The sequence below is a fragment of the Pseudoliparis swirei genome, chromosome 12 (genome assembly GCF_029220125.1).
Source record: "Pseudoliparis swirei isolate HS2019 ecotype Mariana Trench chromosome 12, NWPU_hadal_v1, whole genome shotgun sequence".
Lineage (NCBI taxonomy): Eukaryota > Metazoa > Chordata > Actinopteri > Perciformes > Liparidae > Pseudoliparis > Pseudoliparis swirei.
The window spans coordinates 7666688-7687780 of NC_079399.1; the positions used below are offsets into that span (position 1 = coordinate 7666688).

At 43.0% G+C, this 21093-nt stretch overlaps 2 protein-coding genes across 3 annotated transcripts in view; both read right to left on the reverse strand.

Annotated features, from left to right (window-relative positions):
• Positions 1-348: 348 nt before the first annotated feature.
• ccm2 (CCM2 scaffold protein) lies at positions 349-7646 on the reverse strand. 2 transcript variants are annotated; one of them, XM_056428825.1, is made up of 10 exons: positions 7272-7646; positions 3987-4163; positions 3553-3636; positions 3148-3331; positions 2697-2833; positions 2355-2490; positions 2166-2226; positions 1899-2034; positions 1661-1799; positions 349-1547 (listed from the first exon to the last, which is right to left on the reverse strand). In XM_056428825.1, the coding sequence occupies exons 1-10, from the start codon at positions 7299-7301 to the stop codon at positions 1261-1263; spliced, it is 1371 nt and encodes a 456-aa protein (XP_056284800.1). In that variant the 5' UTR covers positions 7302-7646; the 3' UTR covers positions 349-1260. The 2 variants fall into 2 exon arrangements, with proteins under 2 accessions (XP_056284800.1, XP_056284801.1); XM_056428826.1 differs by having other exon boundaries at positions 2166-2243; positions 2276-2490.
• A 7651-nt stretch (positions 7647-15297) lies between these two features.
• Positions 15298-21093, reverse strand: part of xkr6b (XK, Kell blood group complex subunit-related family, member 6b) — a 45015-nt gene continuing 39219 nt past the window's right edge. The window contains exons 2-3 of the mRNA XM_056428427.1: positions 16929-17125; positions 15298-16268 (exon numbers count right to left, since the gene is read on the reverse strand). Of these exons, the coding sequence (XP_056284402.1) occupies positions 15298-16268; positions 16929-17125 (1168 nt within the window). The remainder of the gene's footprint in view (positions 16269-16928; positions 17126-21093) is intronic.

Consider the following 21093-nt stretch of genomic DNA (forward strand, 5'->3'; position numbering starts at 1 on the left):
AGACCGCCTCAAACCTGCGGAGGAAAGCCGGCTTTTTGCAGACTGGAATGTGCTCGACTCAAACGGTCCTGCCAATTTCTCAAAGGCACTCAGACTTACAAAACTAATCCCCAACTTTGAGGGGGAACATCTGGCGTGATTGCTTTGATGGAACTCAGACTGAAGTTCCACCTGCAGCGTAAGTGCATCCAAGCAAATAATCAGACGGAGAGGATAATAACCAAATTAAACTTTCACCCCTTGTGAAGCGACAGTTTTGCTGAATGAAAATCAAATAAAACCGCTCAATGCAGGCGTGACGGATAATCATCTTTTGTAATGCTTATAATTTAACAAAGAAAGCAGACATTGCAAAGTAGCTGTTATTTAATAACCATGATTTGCTCAACGACTGTAGTTACAGTTCATAATTACCCGTCTCTGTGACAGACAGTTGGCTGCAGCACTGCAGTGTAAAGGCACGATGACACAGATAAATGAAATGTCACAAGACGTAAGACGGCCGGCACGAGAAGAACAAAAAACGGATTCACATCAGCCATCACCTAAATGGCTTTGTCAGATGCAGTCGCCATTCAATCGATTTAATTGAATGACAATTTGACAGCATTTCCTTGGTCAGTTTGAATCAGGCAATATACATATATATATATATATATATGAATGAGTAAACAAAAGGATAGTGTGAAACAAAGTGGTACACAAATCTTACTAAAAAACTAAATATAGCTAAATGTTCCGCTGTCACAGCGACAAACAGAATATGAAACGCATGAAAATAACCAAAGTTCTCCTGGTGGATGAAGCCGAGTGACCGATAGTTTTACGATAGCACAAACAAGTACAGCCTCAGTCTTGAGCTTCAAAAAACATTTTTGATGGTATTCAAAAGAGACTGAAATAATCTCAAAGCCGTGGCAGATACTGCCAATAAAGTACAAAATCAAAGAAAAGTAAAAAGAAATATATATATATATATCAGAGGCTATGAATCCCTCTGAATTGCAAAAATGGCCAACTAACTGCTCGTCATGTATAAGTGCATTTGTTGACTTCATGTTTCTGTGGCAATAGGTTGAGGTTTCCCTCGAGTGCGTCGGGAAAATGGAACGCCTCTTGATAATTAGAGGAAAATACAATAAACGACAATCTTCGGTCAGTGCTGAGGATCCCCTTCATCTGATCCGCTCAGCTCGTTGCCTCCTGTTCATTTGAGGAGTCCTCGGCTCCTGCTAAAAATACCTCCCTTTATTCATCGTGTCAGGGCGCCACGCCCTCCTGGTCCATACTGCAGCCGAGCGCTTCGATGTCGTTGCTGATGTCGGTGATCATGCGGTCCCACTCGTCGCCCTCCCGGCCCTCGTCCGAGGCGGCGCTGCCTCCCGCCGCTCCGTTGCCGTTGGTGGTGGAATCGGAGGCGGAGCTGGCTGTGCGTCGGTAACGACCGAAGCTGTCTGTGATGATGCCGCGGCCGTCCTTCACCCCGATGGTCTCGAGGAAATTCTCAAAGTGCTGGCTGTCCTTCTCTGGTATGAAGGGTCGCAGGCCTGCAGGGGCACATTACACATTACAATGCACAGGGTCATCTCGACGTCTTTAAGGACAGACGAGACGGGACCATTGTTTTGTTCAAACGGATTCACATCTCCAGTGGTCGTACCAAGTAGAAGGAACTTCCGGCTGTCCCCATAGAGCTGTCGCAGGTTGATGCAGAACTCATGAATGGAGGATCCATTACGGTATTCGTGAAGCAAGGTGGCAAACTGCTGGATCTCCTGCGATGAGAGCTTTGTGCGCAGCTAGAAGGGGAAGAAAAAACAGATTGGAAGTCAAAACAAGAATGAACGCAGCTTGAAATAACATGCTGGGAAAAACGTCACGCGACGAGGAAACCGTACGGTGGTCATGTAGTCCTGCAGCAGCTCGGCCGCAGTGGTGCTGAGCTCTCCTTCACTCGCAGTCTTCGTCTGTGGGGACGCCGGGGTCGATGCCGATGGAGAGTTTCCTTCTGCCTCCATAGAGACCTGAAAGGGGCTGAGAGAATGACACATCCTTTGTAAGTGACAAGTAAAAGTAAAAGAGTTGCAGAGGCGCGTCGAGATCTTTCTGCATCACTGAGGCCAATATGGACTCCTCGAGGTCCGGCTCCTCCACTGTATACTCACAATGTGCTGGCTTCTTCTTCTTCAAAGGCCTCCTTAACATCCACTTTACTTGAAGAATCATCTGAAGAAAGAATAAAGCTACATTACACCAAATATCATTTTACAAAAACACACTTGTTAAAGTTTGTGAAAATAAAAACAGCTTCAGTAATCTTTTTTGTTGGAGCAAGTCTGTTTTTTTCCCTTTACCACTGTAGAGAGAAAGGTGTCTGGTCGGCGTAGTTGCTCCATCAAAAATGGCTCTGTCCAAGAAGTCGATGGTTGATTCCGTGTAAACGATCTGAAAGACCTGGCTGAGCAGGAGACACAACTCCTCTGCTGCTGCCTAAGACGACACAAGTCAAGTTAACACTTGTTAAAATGCTGCTAGAGGTCCAACGCAACAGAGGGAACCTTTAAGAAACAGCAGTACAGCCAAAATGTTAATTTAAATATTTCTCAGTAATTTGTTGTGAACCGTGGTCCAAAAGGCATCGTTCCACCCGTGTAACCGAACTTAAAAAAATAAACTCTGCAGATTCAAAATGATACCTTGTTATCAACAGCCAGCACAAGCAGACAGCAGACTTCCACCAGCACGGCTCCGCCCTCCGATAAAGAGCTCAGGGTCTGAGACTTATTGAGATCAGGACACGAGCTGGGACAAGGAGAACCTCCCGACTCCTGGGCTGAAGAACACAGACAAGGGTACAGTCAGATTAAATTATTCAAATGTGCAATTGTTGTCTCAAGAATTGATGTATGAATGAAAACGTTTCTTTATTATTGGGCCACAATGTCTTGAGTTACTAAATAATTTCCCATTATTTCTTACCAGAAAGAGGAGACACATTTCTAAAGTGCGTTTCAACAGGACAGATATTTACTGTCTAGAGATCACTGTATGAAGCTCCTCCTCCTCCTCCTCCTCCTCTGAACGCAACAACAATATGACTCATTTAAACACCGACTGGAACCATTGAATCTTTTTTTGCTTATTTACCCGTTTTGATCACCACGAGGTGCAGAGAGTCATCCCTGATGTAGGAGACAGCAGCGATATCATGGATGGGCACTCTCAGGATGATGTCTTCTCCATCGCGCCACACAAGCTTTATGTTGTAGGCCGACAAGCTCACCACTGCGTCCAGTTCTGAGCTCAGCTGGCCTGACAACTGATGGGACTTCTGAGAAACACAAAGACATATTATCTCTTTGAATGAAGGTTTATGGGCTTGGTAAGAAATAAAATAATCAAGTGAATGTTAAAGTCAGAACTCTAGAGAAGGCAGTTATATATAATAATAAATTTTTTATTAATTGAATATAATTCATAATGTCATGTGAAAATATATCCCAGCTCATTTTGAGCCACCGACTGATGGACCACGTCAAATTAGAAACTTACCCTTGCATTGTCAATGAGCTGCAGCACTTCAGTGCGACTTGATGGGTTCAAGTATCCTGGAACTGAAGTCAGCTGTCCCAGGTACTGGACAACACAGAACATGCACACATGATTTAATGATCACAGGTGAATAGAAAGTCTCTACATCTTCCGCCGGAGACTGAAAACACACCTTTTCCGACTATATCTGGATTAAAACACAGATTTGCACTTCAGTGGCACTTAAATAGCTCTTACTTATGGTACTTTAGTAGTTCGACTATGTTGAGGAAATGTTACTTCCTGTATTCTTGTTGTTCTTAGTTTGTACTCTCGGTTGAAATGCACTTATTGTAAGTCGCTTTGGATAAAAGCGTCTGCTAAAAGACATGTAATGTAATGTAATAGTGCTACAACATTGAGATACACACACACACACACACCGTGTCACTCACTTTGACTTCCTTCTCGATGTAGTCATTAAGCAGGATGTCGGGGTCAATGCGGTGGTCGGGCTGAGAGAGCGAGAAGGTGTGGAGTGCCCTACGCTCAGTGGCCTTCTCCTGCGCCTTCTTGTCTCTCCCCTTCTCTCCTTTCAGGAACACTCGCTTGAACGGAGACACGATACCCGGCTGGCGAATGAAGACAAAGACAGCGGAGTTGAGAAGAGACATCAGAAGATTGCGAAGCCGCCGTCCGACACGCAGTAAGACACGACGACATTTGTGCGTTTGTATAACAGTTTAAACTCTCAAATGATGAACCGTTGGCGTCATTTGTTTCTATGCAATAGTATATTATACATATTTACAGGCCTACTCATATCTATTAACTAAATATGATTTAGTTGCAACAAAGTAAAGCAATCGCAGCAACACGTTTCATATTTCTCCCCAAAAACACATCCAGAAACTATATTATACTTCTGTTAACTACGGTACTTATATGCCTTGTAATTTCTGCTGGAATACATTAAAGCTCCTGCATTGCATATGCAACACCAGCTCAGTTAAGTGTGCTTAACCAACGCCCTGATCGATTGTCATAGCTTTAGAAAAACACAACACAGTTTGTTTGCGTGTTTCTAGCTCAAAGCCTTCTTTAAAGCCTACCTCGTTCTCCATGAACCCTCTTCTGGCGTCGCCACGGACGCTGCCACGCTCCCAATGTCTGAACGGGTCACCTGTCGCCTCCCCTCGCGGACAGCGACAGCTGCCAACCGGTGACAGACGTGCAAACACAATGCGACTCCCCTCGCAGAGTTTCTGTCCTCAACAGGAAAGGGACTCGCCACAACTTCCTGTGATGTCACACGCATCGAAACGCTTTCAAAACCGTGTCAACTCATGTTTTGAAAACCGCTCCACAGCTGTTGACAACATGCAGAGAGGGTGATAATCTGCTCCGGATCTTATTGCGATTGCTGCCTTGCATCAATCGATCAGGACTCTGCAACTAAAGGTCCGAACGCGTAAAGACCTGCTCTCCTCCATAATGCAAGCCACAGACGTCCAGTCTGAAACGCTGTGTACACGGCAGGTTCAATGAAGCGACAAGTGCACACAATGAGGTGAAGTTTAAGCAGAATTGCAGAACACAATAGTGATGAATGCAGAGAAGTGTCAGGAAGGTGTATTTGACTCTTAAACTGTCGCCATAATGTGGCTCCTGCCTGATGTGCGGACATTTGATCACAGACTTTAACCTCTATAGCGCGACCGACAACCAGTGCATTATTTAAGAGTGAAAACAAAGAGCATTCACATGTTAAGGCTTATCCTTGTGACATGTGAGACCAGAGCTACTGTGGTTGACCCCAGCAAATTGGCTCAAGGTGAACAAGTGCCTTTTGGGTGAAAGTCAGCAGAAAAAAGAAAAAAAAACATAAGTGGAGGGGAAGTCTGTCTTCTTTGCGCTGTGATGGCTACGGCGACAAGGGAAGATGGATTTAATGGACAACTTAATTTGTATATAGCCGTCTGATTCCCTCTTCCAGATACCTTTAACAGCTTAAAGACTTTAAAGAAGTTCACATAAAATCAGTTAAAAGATGAACGTAACAATACTGTGCTCATTATCCCCACCATGTGGCACATAGTATGCGTTGGTGATGCCTCGAAGTAAAGATCAATCCTGAACAGTAGGTGCTACGGTTTCATAAAGTTAAATACATAAATTAGACGATAAAAGGCTAAAAAGAATGTTTCCGCCGCCACAAACAAACTACTTGGAATGAGCAATAAAAAAGGTATTCTGGAGTGGAAGTTTTAAAAGTATATCTTATCAAACCGAGCAGAATTTGGATTCGTCAACACGGCAGACAAAAACATGTCCTTGTCACAACAAACCCTCTTCACACCAGGATATCACTTCATTTCCGTCCAAATTCCCCTTCACATCGAGGGAAGGTGGAATTAGATGAGTAATATCAGCGCTTCTGTCATAGAATTTTTTTTTATAATATGGAATGACCAGCAAGACACTAAGCCACTTTGCATTACGCGTCTCAGTGTCATGTCCTGCCTCGGTTTGGTGGGTCCTGCCCTTCAGCTTCCTCCTGTGTCGACCAGAAGGAAAACGCTCCTTTGTGTCTGCTCCAACACATAGATGAAAGGAATGTCGGCTGTGTCTGGACATACAGATCTGTCTCTCTGTCAAACGGGATCATGAGGCTGTGTGAGTGGACTGGTGCCGATTCCCTTTGGCATGACTGACGCTGATAACCGCTGCCTTCGACAGCTGATGTCAAACACAACCTCATGACCAACGCAGACACATAACGAGGGTTATTATTATTATTAAACATGTGCAATATCCCCATATAACTGTCCCCTTCCCCCTCTTTCTTTCTTTTTACAAGCTAGGTACAGCACTAGCCTACTTACCTACTTATTAGTGCACTCTCCTTTCTTATGTTTATTTTTGATAACCTCTTCCTGTACTTAATACTGTTAATACTGCATGCACTTTACCACACTATGTACAGTGTGTTTCTTGTACAGTGTTTAAAAAAATATATTTTTCATATTTGTATTATTATTACTGTTACTATTATGATTATAGTGTGTTTGTTTTGTATCTCTGTTGACTCGGAGAGTCCTGCAAAATAATCCCAATGTGTCTGGACTGCTGCTCTAGGCACAGATGGCAAATTATAAACCTTGAACCTTATTACTCCTGGAAAACCCGGCTGTGCTTTCGTAACATGTTTTGAAAACACTGATTTTACCAGCATCAACTCTCACCGTTTAAAATCAACTCAACAGAGTCGCACGACGATGGCTGACGCTTTCCGTGAAAGTACTTTACGTTTGACGTAAATGACCACAACTGACTACAAAACGAACGACGGCAAAACACTGTGGAAGTTGATAAGCTATTTTAGAACAATACAATCATCCTGAATCCGACAGAGTAACGACACGTTTACAATCTTAATGTCAACACTTAATGTGGTTCAATCTGTTGCGCTTTACTGAATTTAGCGGTCCCTTTATTTAGCGTTAGCTATAATCCAATACGCACATGTAACGCTACACATCCCCCCCCTCTAATAAACACCGTGTTCATCTGTCGCCGTGTTAAAGTGACTGCTTCTCCCCCAGGTCGCTCATATTTGCTTGATATCTATCTTAAATTGGTCAGCTAGCCGCTAAGTTAGCCGGGTCTGACTTGATAGAAAGTGAGCACGCTAGCTTGGCAACTTGCGGTGAAAAGTAACTGTCAACCGCCCGACTTACCTTTTTCACTTTTTTCACATCCTCCTCCATTTCTATGGAAATCCCCTCTTCCTCACATTCAGCGTGGAGATCCAGTTGAGACGAGACATAACTGTCGCCAGCGAGCGAAGCTTTTTAACCAGCGCTCATCAGAAAGTAGTTACGAGCTTGTTAACCTGGCGTTGGTAATGTGAGCGGATAGCGAAACGCCATCCTGATTTCCTCCTCCCTTATATAACAGTCATTTGAAGAAAATACCGGCGTGCCACCAGTGTGAAAGTAATATGCGTTTGTGCCGAGAACACTATACTAAACAAGTAGTCTGTGAGGAAGACAAACTCGGCTAAAACAGGCAAAACTTTTCAATCGTGTCGCCATTTTGGGCGTAGAGCTGTGGTCCAGCATGCTTTGCTCTGCACGAACCAAAACAGCTGCCACTGTTTCACAAGCCAGAGGCTGTTTGACAAAGATCATTTAATGAGCGAGACTTTCTTCAGACCAAATACATACAGGGTTCGTACGGTCATGGAAAACCTGGAAAAGTCATGGAATTTTAAAATGATCATTTCCAGGCCTGGAAAAGAAATGGAAAAAACTAAGTTTTGGAAAAGTCATGGAAATTTGTTATCATCACATGTTCATTTACGCCGAGTTTGAAATAATTAATATATTTTTTCAAGAAAGACGCTCAAAATATAAGCCGGCTTACGCTCTCAATACGCAACATTTTCTAAATTGTTCATGTTTATACCGAGATTTCAGTTTGGTCATGGAAATTTGGTTTAAAGTCATGGAAAAGTTATGGAAAAGTCTTGGACATCCATTGGTCAAAATGTGTAAGAACCCTGTACATAAGTTACAGCTATAAATGAGTAGGAGGCCAAATATACGTTTACTTAAATTCTAAAATTAATTTTAATTATTTAATTGTTTTGAAGTTCAAACCAGCTTCACGGCAATTTAACCTACCCTTTTGGAGAATAGTTTGAAATGTTGCCTCAGTTCTCCCCCCCAATCTCACTTTTTATTTATTGCTTAAAAACTATCAACTATTGGCCTGATGTAGTTATATTTATTTTGTACAGCTGACTTTTTACTTGTATGGCCCATATACATAATTGAACTATAGCTACATTAAATGCAGTTGCTAATCAATGTGCTTTCCTGCTATAAAATAGGTCTAAATGTGTTTGTTGCCCTGACAATAGTTTTATTAATAGTTGAAAAAACATAGTGAGAGACTAATTGAGAATCCTGCATGGATAGAGTTAATCATATTTCAAAATGTGCCCATCTCAGTGACCCCACACTCATCCTCATCACCTGCTGACCCTAAAGACACTAAAACTTCCCTGGAAGTTAAACGTAAGCAATGTCCAATTCTCAACATCCTCATTTTAACCATTGTTTCGATGTGATAAATAATTTCCCTCATCAGCTAGCTATATGTTCGTAAAATGACTTTGATTTTATTGAGAGCGCCCACGTTAAAGCATTCATCAAACCACCCAGGTGTTTTCACTTATGTGCCTGATTAGCCATTTCTCATGTTGATTGTCATGTGTCTCAGTTTCCTTGCACTCCTTCATCATGTTGTATTAGTGCAGCAGCTTTGTGTTGTCACATACAGTAATCCCCAGCATAACTCAACATTAATCTGTAGAGATTTCATCAAAATAAATGAAAATACCTGTGTGAGCGTGTAGGCCTTTGATTAGAAAAATTCTTAACTTTCTCCCGTAAAATAAATATATTAGAACACATTCACTGTGTGTCGGCTCACATCTCACACCTACCTTGAATCCCTTTGTTGTGTGTGTAAAAACATGCACGACTTCAGCGCTGATGTATATATTGCACTTTCAAATACTATATTTATTTTTCTCTTCTGGGATGAACAGTCTGATATATGAATCTACAGTAAGGCTTAACATTATATTTTCAGCATAATATTTCTCTTTTCAACTAAAAACCAAAACATACCAAAAAAAACGTAGCACCATATGTTATAGTAATACTCATATTGTTCCCAAAAATAGGACATCAGTTTTGCTTTTTTTAAAGAAACGGGGATTCCATGAAACAATTTACTGACATTGTATATTTAACAACAACAAAGAAATTATTCCTTATATGTTCTCAGTCACAACATAGGTTGTATGAGTACAATTTCTTAAAGATGCTACGGATTGTAGCCAATTTACCTACGGACATTTTGCCAACTTTTGGAATACCCCAGCTAAATCATATAGTCTACGGAGTATCCTGATAGATTTGTCAAATACACCAACAAGCTAACACAATCTAGAAATTGTTTCAATATAAACAAAGCAATATTTCCAAACACCGTTTGATAACAATTTCAAAAATCAGCAGCAATTAATATAACAACCATAGTTGCTTCATTGGAATATCAAATCCATTTTTAAACAAAAATATTACAGCCAATTCTACAATAACAACAAAAATAGATACACACAGATTAAGGACATATAGATGACAGGAATTTACAACACAGCAATCACGTTCTATATATATATCTATATATAGAGAGATTTTTTTAAACCCAAATTTCAGTAGCTGAAGTACATTTGTGCTCCTGTGCGTTTGCCAAAAAGATCAATTTTATCATCTGCTAATTTAATTCTCTCAGAGAAAAGAAAGAAAGAAATTCTAGTGCAGACTGAATCATAGTAAAATAAAAAAAACATACTCTATGCTGAAACCAGTATATTAAACATAATATGAACAGATAATCTCTGTCTTTTGTGTGCAGGTTGTAAAATAAAAATGGCACCATTAAGAGTTGAGTTCGGCTGTAAACTGTGTGTATTTGAGGTGCTAGCTCTTGAGCATTTTGAGACTGCAAGTTTGTGGGGCGCACGTCCTCTCAGTCACCCGGAAGGCTATGCTATCTGAAAGTAAAAAAGTGGACCGCCAGTCCACAGTGGTAGCACCTTTTAAATGTATTTATTCAGCACCAGGTGAGCAACAATAATTAAAGAAAGATATCAAGAAAAATAAGTAGCCTACATGCACCGTTTTATCATCTGCTCCCGTGGCCAAACAGATGGTCATGACACAAAGGTACAGACTTAAACCAAGTCAAACACTGCAATGACCTGCTGCTACACATTAATGCAGAAATCAGAGGGTTTGTTGTGCAGTCGAGAGCACTGAGCATGCTAAATGTTGAGGGTCACCTCACAATGACTTCCAAAGGCATGCTGGGAGATGGTGGGAAAACCAGGAAATTAGGTTATTCAAAAGTGAACCAGTGACCGGGCCTGCTTCATCGTTCCATTGCAACATAAGTGTTTTGGGGTTTTCTTTTGTGCATTTTTGTCATCATTCACTTCTTCCATGTTTTATTCCAACTGCAGGCTTTATTGTTTTGGCTAGAGAGGATGTATTTTTCACACAGGACAAACGACACAGACAGTTTACGTCTTGGCACAACAAATCATTCATCATTGCAAGACAGAAGAAGATGTAAAGACAAAAGTACAAAACAATTATTGACCAAATCGCTCGGTATCTGTTAAGACTATCCATCAAACGGGTCGACGATAACGCTTTTGAGCTCAGGCCGAACTGCTCGTTGTCACTTGCTGAATCACCTGCTGCAACGTGATACCGATGAGGAGTCCTACGTTCGAGTACAGAAGATGTTCAGCGTCGCATTTCTTTGTCTCCTATATCTTTTGACAGAACCAAGAACTGTGTTTCACTCCATACCTACCACTTGGTTATGTCACACTGTGAAGTTTAGTTGCAACACCGTAAACTAGGAAACAGTGCAGTCCTGTGGATGATAACTGGGATGGAACGGTGCGACTGGGTGGCGTCGCCTATCGAGGTGTGAGCTGACGGAATGGAGAACTTGGCTTTATCGGGAGACAGACGGGGAGAATATTGTTTGGTGTTGCCATCGTCCCGGTGAGTGTGCTGGCACATGAAACGAGTGACGAAAGGACGTTGGCGTTGTTGTTTGTGAACCTGGCTGCCGTGGCGGGATCGAAGCACCCAAAGTAACGAAAGGCACAACAAAGACGGAGAAGGACCAGCTTGCTGTTCAAATGCTCTCTCTCTCTCTCTCTCTGTGTTGTGGTTGTCGTGGTAACATATTTCTTTGCCACCTTGCTTATGGTATAAAGTTTGGTAGCCGTAACGCTGCCCTGTACTGTAACGGCTGCCACTTCCACTGTAGCGTAGCTCTTGAAACCCGTGTAATTGAAAGAAAACAAGAAAAATACTAAAACCCACTTCGTCACCATATTTTAGTTTGTCTTTTTTTTTTCACGAGATACAGAAAGTGGCAACACTATGATAATTCTGTAGAAATTCGTAAAATATACTGTGTGTTTCATAAAAATGACTTGTACATATGGACTCTTTGCAGACTTAATTAAAATAAATTAGTTTCATTAACCGTCATTACTGCTTTTCTAATGACACAGCGAAGCAAGCATAAATACTCTATGTTTCACGACATTAAGCACCACTATGAAACGCAGCCCAGTTGCACATCATCTGGTTTACGATACTATATTTTGACAGTCATTCTGCACATACACGCACGCACACACACACACACACACACACACGCACACACACACTCTCAAATGGATGAATCACAGTGTATTTGCACCTGATTTGGACATGTGTCCACGTCTGGAAAAGGTCAGCAGTGTTTAAAACGGATGCACCATTTATTTGCCAAGCAGCCAACTACCACAAAAAACGCCCCGCTGCCCCCAACCATAATAAGAATGATCGATCATTGATCCATCATTCTAAGAAAAGAAAACCATTTGCAAACCATAATCTAGTGTTACTTTCCCAGCCGAGGAGTGGTCCAGGATGCAATATGTTAAGGAAAAAAATGGAGACCCTTGAGGACATGCTTGCGGATGACAACTGCATTGAGACACCCCTGAGTCAGCTGGTTCAGGGGTCTTGTTTGTTGGTCCTGAGGAACCCTTGTATTGGCTGTTTTGCTTTGCTTTTTAAAGTTTAACAATACTCCCCACTCAATAATTGACTAACTATTAACATGGCTGTTCATTCACTACGACAGAGAGGAACTCCTCTGAACTACCAGTTGGTTGCATACTCATGTATATCTATACATATGGTGTCATGGGTCCACTTTAGCTGACTAAGCAGTTCTCAAATACTCAGGGCTGAACATCACTTTTAATCTGAAGGGCGGGCAGACCCTGGATGTTGAAGCTCTCGGTTATTATGGCAGTGTACCTCATTGCATGTTCTCATGTCAGGATCTCCAGTTGTTCAGCCTCAACCCCGTTGTTCAGTTAGACCAGAGAGTGTGAGAGTGTTTCACGGGAGTGCACCAAGGCCCAGCACCGACGAGATGGGGAAGAGGGCGGAGCAGCAACCAGGGATGGAGCCGAACAAACGGCGAGAGAACAGAACTGTGGTAGAGGGCTGAGGAGACACGCAAGACGAGCATGCGTAACCCAAGCAAGCACACTTGGATCCCCTAACACACACTGTAGGTGCTCGAGATTGGTAAACGCCTATTCCTTTTCACACAAGCATACCAAGAATCATACCGCAGTCAGGCCCTTTATCACGATCTGTCCTCCTGTTCTTTTCCAAACCCTGGCAAAAAAACCCTCTCACCTTTGGCCTGGACTTACATGGCATCTGCTTTTTACAGTACGATGTTAGCAGGCACATGTGGCCACAGCTGGGCAGAAAGCCGACGAGCCAGGAGAAAGGAAATCTCTGTTTTGTGAAGGGCTCTTGGGCCTCCCTCGTTGGGTGCATTTTTGACAAATGCCTGATACCGAAGTGATGCCAAACACTGCAATGTTAAAAAACACACTATATATATACATATATAATATACACTACCGTTCAAAAGTTTGGGGTCACTTAGAAAGAAAAAAAAACGTAGAAATGTCCTTATTTTTCAAAGTAAAAGCACAGTTTTTTTCAATGAAGATAACATTAAATGAATCATAAATACACTCTCTACATAGTTAATGTGTAAATGACTATTCTCTGGTGTTTAATGAAGTCTCTACAGAGGTGTGTAGAGGCCCATCTCCAGTGTTCTACTGTAGTGGTACATTGTGTTATAGCCTTAGAAGTCTAACAGAGGGGTAGAAAACCCTTGAAAACCCTTTTTATGTGAGCGCAGCTGAAAACAGTTATGCTGCTTAGAGAGGCTATAAAACTGGCCTTCCTTTGAGCCACAAGTTTGAAGAACAACCAAATTGTCTGGGTGACCCCAAACTTTTGAACGGTAGTGTATATGGATGGATCATTGAGGAAATAGATCAAATTTAAGTATGAAATGCATTCGGTTTTTTCTCATGAATTGTTCCGGTCATTTCCGTCAAGTTCGTTTGATTAAGAAGGCATGTTTTCTTTTGATTTTCTTTTGTGTAGGTCATGAGTGAATACAATGGGGTATCTTATAGCGGAGAGCTCGCGCAAGTTCAGCTGAGAGATGCACATCAGTGTGTATCTGCTGCTCAGCAGGCCGATGGATGGCACACGTTTTATCCTTCCACTGGTTCAAGGGCGCCGATAAATTGGAAAGTCAGTACTGTAAGATGAGATTTGGCTTTTGTTTTCGACTGCGCTAGCAGATGCCGGAGCAGTTGCTATGTGAGGAATATACCTTTTAACACTGCATTGCACAACATTTTTTCGCGATGTAAAAAAGTGTATGTTCTGACAAAATATAGTTATGTCAATGACTATAACTGTGGACACAAATACATACTGAAGTATAGTAGCATATAAATATCTTCTCTGATTTGTCTTTTTTTTTTTCTTCAAGAACTTATTACACGTCTTTGCACCCAATAAGCATATATTAATCATCCTAAAACATTTGCTGATAGTAAATCAAAATAGGGAGGTTGTATAAGGGAGTGCTTTCTAGGAATCAGAAGGGAATGGTGGAGGATTCCTTGAAGGCCGTCTTTGCACTTCAAACCAAAATGTGTGTTAACACACATTCGTACCCTTCTACCCTACCCCCCTTACAATCTTTAAAAGAAAAAAAGTATTTGGAATGTTTTTTATTATTATTTTCTAGCCACCAATTTAGAAAATGTTGTGCTCATTTCAACTACATTCTACATTCCTTTCATTGTTTTTTTAATAGTTTTCTTCTCATCTCAGGTGGTAATCTTAAAACGTTGTGCTGTCAACTTAGTAAGGCTGTTACAGCGTGCCTCCACTGGAGGGCAGTCTGCACTGTAAAAATGTAATGTGTGGGTGGAACTGATTGAAGGTCAATGTGCTTCTTTTTCCCTCCATACATGATGCGATTAAGACTCAGGATTTTGCCCAAAAATAGAACAGCCAGGATACACTTGAGCCACGTCAGCTCACAGAGGGAAAATCCATTTTTAAGTGCTTCTCTTAGACGTGTCTTTGATTGTGTCCTTTCTGTAATTTACAGGGTCATGATAGGAATTTCAGTGCTTTCGGGCTAAGGACTTAGTAAACATTATCATACATTTCAATAACTTTCATAAAGAATGGCAGTAAATGTTGGGATGTGCAAAGACCTGCCCCCTCTGAGACTCTCCTCCATCATTCCCATCAGGCCTTGCGCCAGTCCCGTCGTCACAGGGACATACAATATGCCCTTCACAAGTATTCACAGATTGAATCACCAATACAGTATAATGCATTAAACACATTTCATAATGAAACATTCATATGTTATCTACACACTCATACAGAACCCTCCTCTATCAATGTAGATAGACGTATATGATACTTCTGTTTATATCACATCAGATACTGTAGGTTCATAATTTTCTCTCTGTACTGGATATTTTTTTCTCCCAAAAAATAAATCATGACTTGTGTTTTCAGTCGGTCTTGACAGATTTTCGGTTGACCGACACGCTGCAGAGGGGAGTGAAGGAGAGAGCCGAGTGTCAAATGGAAAGAGATCGTATCTGGAGAGGAGGGAGAGCAGAGTGAAAGAAAGGAACACGTGTGTCGTCGTGTGTCGGAGGAGGTGACAGCGCTGTGGGAGGAGAAGCTTTCAGAGGGAGGACTCGTACTGCAGGAGTTCATAAAGAAGCGGACCGTCCCTATACCTGATGCCCACCGCATTAGGGCTAATGTACTGCAGCACATTTATGGTCCTGCGAAGGCGCCGATCCACAAAGTGTGCATCCCAGGCCGGGTAGCGCTTTCTGGGCATGTCTATCTTGATGAGTGGACCCTCCGGCTGGATGGGCCTGCCAGCTGCATCCACGGGCACTGTGGACCTCACCTGGAAAACCGGAAGGCAGGTGTCCGTGGGTGTTTCGTCTGACTCCTCGTATTCCCCTGCCAGACCCCGCGTGGGGGTGGCCTGAGAGCCACGGGGGCCCGGTGTGGGAGCCATGGGCTCGGCCTCGGGGGGTAACGGAAGCCCCCACAGAAGCTCGGCACAACAGGAGCTCACCAGCACGCTCAACCGGGGGCCCATGGGGTGAAGAACCCCGTAATAGAGAACCATACAGGCCACACCTGAAGCAAAGGACAGGAAGACACCACAGAGGGCCAAAGAGGCGTAGGCGTCAGTGGTGACGGGGTCACGGTACGCGTACCAAAGGAGGCTGAGGATGGCGTTCTCGAACAGTACTAGTGTGTAATAGGCCACCATTCTGTACCGCGTCCGGCCCGCGCGTACATTGAACCAACAGAAGACGTAGACCACGCCCACCACCATGTTGAACAGGACCTCCTCCCACTTGGACATGCAGAAGTCGGTGCCGCCATGGATGACCCAGAAAGCCATGGCGCACCAGTGGAGCACCACAAAAATGCCAAAGTAGATGTGGAAAACCGAGGCAAAGAGAGCGAGGGAGAGCACCCGCGAGGAGATGGTGAAGAGGCGCCAGAACAGATGCACCAGGGCGCCCCGGTAACTCATGCTCTTCTTGTCGTCACGCGAGTCACGCAGGAGTTTGTGATAAGAGGCAAGCACCCAGGCCAGGGACACGAGGGAGGAAATGGCTGAACAACCTGGGAAGAGAGGAAGAGAGAGAAGAGTAAAAGAAGAGAAGGATCGAGAATGGCTGATACCGACAGATGCTGTGAGATGGTTCTGAAAACACCAGAAATTGAAAGAAAAATCCAGCTTAATTTTCAAGCATTGCCCAAACTGTTGTAGTTTGATCTCGACTTGGCTGCCATTCCACCTCCTGTTTACGGCACACTTTATTTCAGCTGAAGGGATCCGTCACATTTTAGAACGCCACATTATTCCCAAGACCATCTCAGGTCATTCAGTCAACATGGCCTCAACCTAGGGCACCAATTCAGTTTCTTTAAGAGTCGGAGGAGTAACTGGTGCATGAAAGACGATAGACTCGAGGATTATCTGCATGTGGCTCCTCGGCAAATGTGTTGATGCCATTTCTATAGACACACAGACAGGCAAGGTATCGCTTGTTATGATCCAATCGCCTTCCCACGTGGAAACTAGAATTGTAAAAGAGGTTTCGATCACGACAGTGATGAACGTTGGAGACGGGACACGACAGTACACTGTAAATAAAACGATATGAGAACTGGTCGGGCGTAAACTGTGGAGCGTCTCGGCTTCATGCGGCGATCCACGTATGACACAATGCAACAGCAACAAATCAAATGTAAACTCTGGAGCCTGAGGGAAGTCCTTACACTGCAGCCACTCCGCCTCGTTGCACTGGATCATGATGCAGAGCTGCAGCACCAGCTGAGGGGCGCTTTCTAAGAAGGTCTCGAGCAGGCGCAGCATGTTGACATCGGCATACTCGTACATCATAGCCCAGTAGAAACGCCGCTGGTTCTCCTTCTGCCGGTGGCTTTGTACACCGAGGTACATGGTGCGGATGTACCTACGGAGGGAGGGAGGACGCACGGTTAGGCAATGCAACAACAAAACACGATACACGCACACTTCAGGACACCTGCACAACTCTAGAGGGCATACTCGGCTACACTTTTATTTTATTTTATTTTTTAATTTTTTATTATAAGACAAAAGACTATACATATAGACATAACACCTAGAGGGCAATGAAACAATGCGGACGACAAAACAATGGACATAACATCATAAAGTCAGAGTATAAATAAATAATAATAATAATAATAATAATAATTAGAAGGAGAAGAAGAAAGAAAGACAGATGCATGTGTATATGTGTGTGCGTGTGCATTATGAATTTACTCATAAATAAGAGGAGTGGTGTCATGTTTGTAAAAATATCGTGAATGATGACCAGATAACCAGAGGCTACACTTTTATAATGCACATTAAAATGAACTTTTAATGCACAAAATCAATTCTAGATGTTCAGATTCTTTACTTATGAATACAATTCACTTTAATAAGTACACCACACACTTGTGAACACTTGTGTTGTGTTGTAACGAAAAGACAATAACAAGAAAACTCTCCTCCTGCCTGTACATTGTACATTGTACATCCAATGAGAGCAACAACAACTTCCATATATCTTCAGCTTTACTCCACAGTATGACTCGCTGGTGTGAAGCAGCAATGACAACATTAAAGTAGGAGGTTATAGGGTGCACATAGTAAGCATGGCAATACTCATACTTCGTTGATGTGACTCATATTGTCAGCTGGACTGGCTATTTCCATGACTTTCCTCACGGTGACGTGACACTGGTGAGGGAGACGCTAGCTAGTGCAGCTGAGAAGCGGATGCTAATTGAATCAAGCTCCCGTTGCCATCAAAGCTGTGCCACTGCTTTCATGGCATTGCGTACTGCTGGGCAAACGTGTAATATGCCCAAGGCTGTGATACAGCTAATTAAGATCCTAATCCTCTTCGGGTATGGATTTCGAATGTAACAGCCGCCAATTAGTGTGCGAGGAAGAAGACGATGAGGAAAACATTAAGCTGACTGACGCTTCGAACGCAAGGTTTATCAGACGCAGGGGATAAAAATATCAAGAAAACGTCAATTCATCCAACAAAAAGAAGGAAAACTGCAGCCTGGCGGGTTTTATCCTCTCCTATCTGTAAACAACTGCCACCCTTCAAACATGTTAACTCAGAGAGAGACAATCTTTGAAACAAGTATTTTAATTATAGTGGTTTACAGTGGTCTTAACAGTGGATTCAGCATTGCGTATCGGGTGGGAGCTGCAGGGCCTATCTGCCTGAGTGGCCAAATAAACCCAGCACTTGATGTGAGATCAGTCAACCGAGGACAATAGTGTAGCGAGGACCGAAATAGACTAGACAGAAACACTCCCCAAAACAAATCGAGAGGCCATGGATCTAAATACGGTTCCCCAAAAGTGAGAAGCAAAGGCACTGCAGCATAGCATAGAGAAACAGAAAATGCCTATGAGTGGGTTTCTACATAATTAGCTTCTACATTAGCTATTGGGGGAGAGATTAATGTTTAATTTGAAATGAGGTTGAGAGCAGTGCTCTGTAAAGAATGCATCGTCAAGCAGTCTGATTGCTTTTGTTTATTGTTTTTAACAAGATTTAACCACTTCCTATTCTCCCATACATTGCAGGGAGAATAGGAAGTGGCTAAATCACTACACTTTCAGTGATATGTGATAGTGGGAATATGAAATGCACCCTGTACACGTGGAAGGCCAGAGAAATGGGAATTGTTAGTTTTCCCACGGATCATAAAAATAAATCTTTCCACCGTGAGAAAATGTTTACACATTAATCTAATTCGGCAGATTATTACTCATCACGAGTTAATTGAATAGAGATTGTTATTTTTGAATAAGTCTCCCATATGACTTTTATTGTGTTCACTAAATAGTTATGTCATGCATGCTCTGGTTGGAGATCACACAAAAAAGATAAATGCAACAATTTGAGGTAAATAAAACAAGTCTGAGCACACACTCGGAGGCCAAATTGGATCCGTCTTGTTCCTCCGGCCCACAACAAAGCTCCGGCTGCTTCCTTGTTCCTTTTCTGACACACTTGGCAAACCTCTATGTGGTCCGGTCCACTCAGCCAGCCAGCCGGTCAGTCCAGTCAGTCAATTAACTAACCAGCCGGACTTTCCCTCAAGGAATGAACGAAAACTACCTGCAACCGCAGCCAAACAATCACGTAGAGACTTGAAAGCTCTGGGTGACGGAGTTTAGGAGCACAGGGATGGGGTTCCTTTTCCTAGTGAAAGTGGACAGTACGTTTTTTGGGGGGGATCAAAAGCTCTGGATTGTACGAGGCGCCATTATATCCAGACGTAAAGGCTGGTATTCTGTGACATTTTCAGTTGGACTGGTAAATGTCAGATGGAGCGAGTCAACCCCTCTCGCTGCCTAATGACATGCCTCCGAGACCTATACGCAGGCCCTTTGTCTCCATCTCACAATTTCCCATTAGTCTGTGTTCTACCAACGCGTCTCACTGGTCCGTAGCGCCCGCCGTCAGAAACAGGAGTCTTCTCGGGCTCCATAGCTGTCTCGCTTTGTAAAAAACAACACTCTACAGCCACGTTAGCAGCTCTGTGAGGCTTCAGGGCTAATGGCGGCATGCTAACATGCTTTTGATTAGCAGGTGTAGAGACGTTATCCAAATGACAATTTTGACGCAATGATTGCACTGAATGAAAAGTTGTGAATGTATCCTGTACCTAATGGGAGTCTATGATTGTTGTTGTTGTTGTTGACAGTGAACTCAAAACCAGTCATGTAAACCGAGTGATGGCACTAAAGTTACATCACAGAACTCCTTATTAGGATATATTGAATGTTCCTCCAGAAATTTGCATCAATCCATCCGGCGGATGTTAAGATATTTCACAAGATGAGAGAAAACTTTGACCTGAACGTGTCGCTAAATGAAAAGTCAGAGATGGTCAACCCTCTTCGCAGCATGGGCGTCTGTACCAAAGTCCACAGCAGACCATCCAAAGGTTTCTTTAATATTCTAATTGATAGCCATATAATGCAATAATTCACCCTTCATCTCTGATATTTAAAGTTCTCACTGTACACATTCACATCCACGTCTTCACTCTCTGTTAGTACTCTATCAGATCACATTCCCTCAGTTTCAGGAGAGAAACAAATAAAAATTCTCGCACAGTTGGAACACTTTGTGTTTCATGGCTGTCAGAAAAATGTGAACTCACTCCATCCCGTCTCCAACACACACACATAGCGCATGCCTTCGCAAAAATCTCACACACATCTCGCTATTGTGATGCACGCTGTTAACACTCCCACTGTGCCCTTTTTCAGTTGTAGTAACACAAATGGCTGTCTAAAAATAAGAACACACACACACACAAGCATACTTGTCAGTGCGATAGGTAATGGGGGATTTCCTTTCTATTCCAGACACATTTGTGAGATGGATCCCGCTCTGCCTTCCTTCCCTTCCTCACTTAGGTCTGCTCCCCTAACCGCCTCCGTCCTTTTTAGCTCAATAGCTCCTCTACAGGGCTCCTCATGAATTATTTGTGGCGAGATCATGGCAATTGCTCATGGCTCTTTAAGCAGCGTACGCGTGGCCTAACAGCTCGACGCTGTGCCAGGGTCGTGTTCCAAGCTCAGCCGTCGGCCATTGCTGTCGAGACACAGGCAACCATGAACACCCCCCCCCCTCTCCTCTCTTTCATCAAATGTCCCTGCATTTCAAATTGACTTCATCAAAGTTGCAGTAAGTGTAAGCTATGAAATTGCCGGTTTGAATGATATCTTGACATCCAAGGTGAGCCACGGGGAGGCACAGGTGGAAACACAAACGCACACCATGAGGATGACTTGGCATGCTGGTCCTCCCTCTCCTCCAAAGTCATTGACCGATGAGTCGTCCGACCACCACTAATCCCTTGAGTGGGT

Coding starts and splice junctions, on each gene's coding strand:
- ccm2 (XM_056428826.1), bottom strand. CDS start 7,301: ATGGAGGAGGATGTGAAAAAAGTGAAAAAG. Junction 3,332..3,552: donor AGCTCATTGACAATGCAAGG/GTAAGTTTCTAA, acceptor TGTGTTTCTCAG/AAGTCCCATCAGTTGTCAGG. Junction 2,035..2,165: donor GAAGAAGAAGCCAGCACATT/GTGAGTATACAG, acceptor TCATTCTCTCAG/CCCCTTTCAGGTCTCTATGG.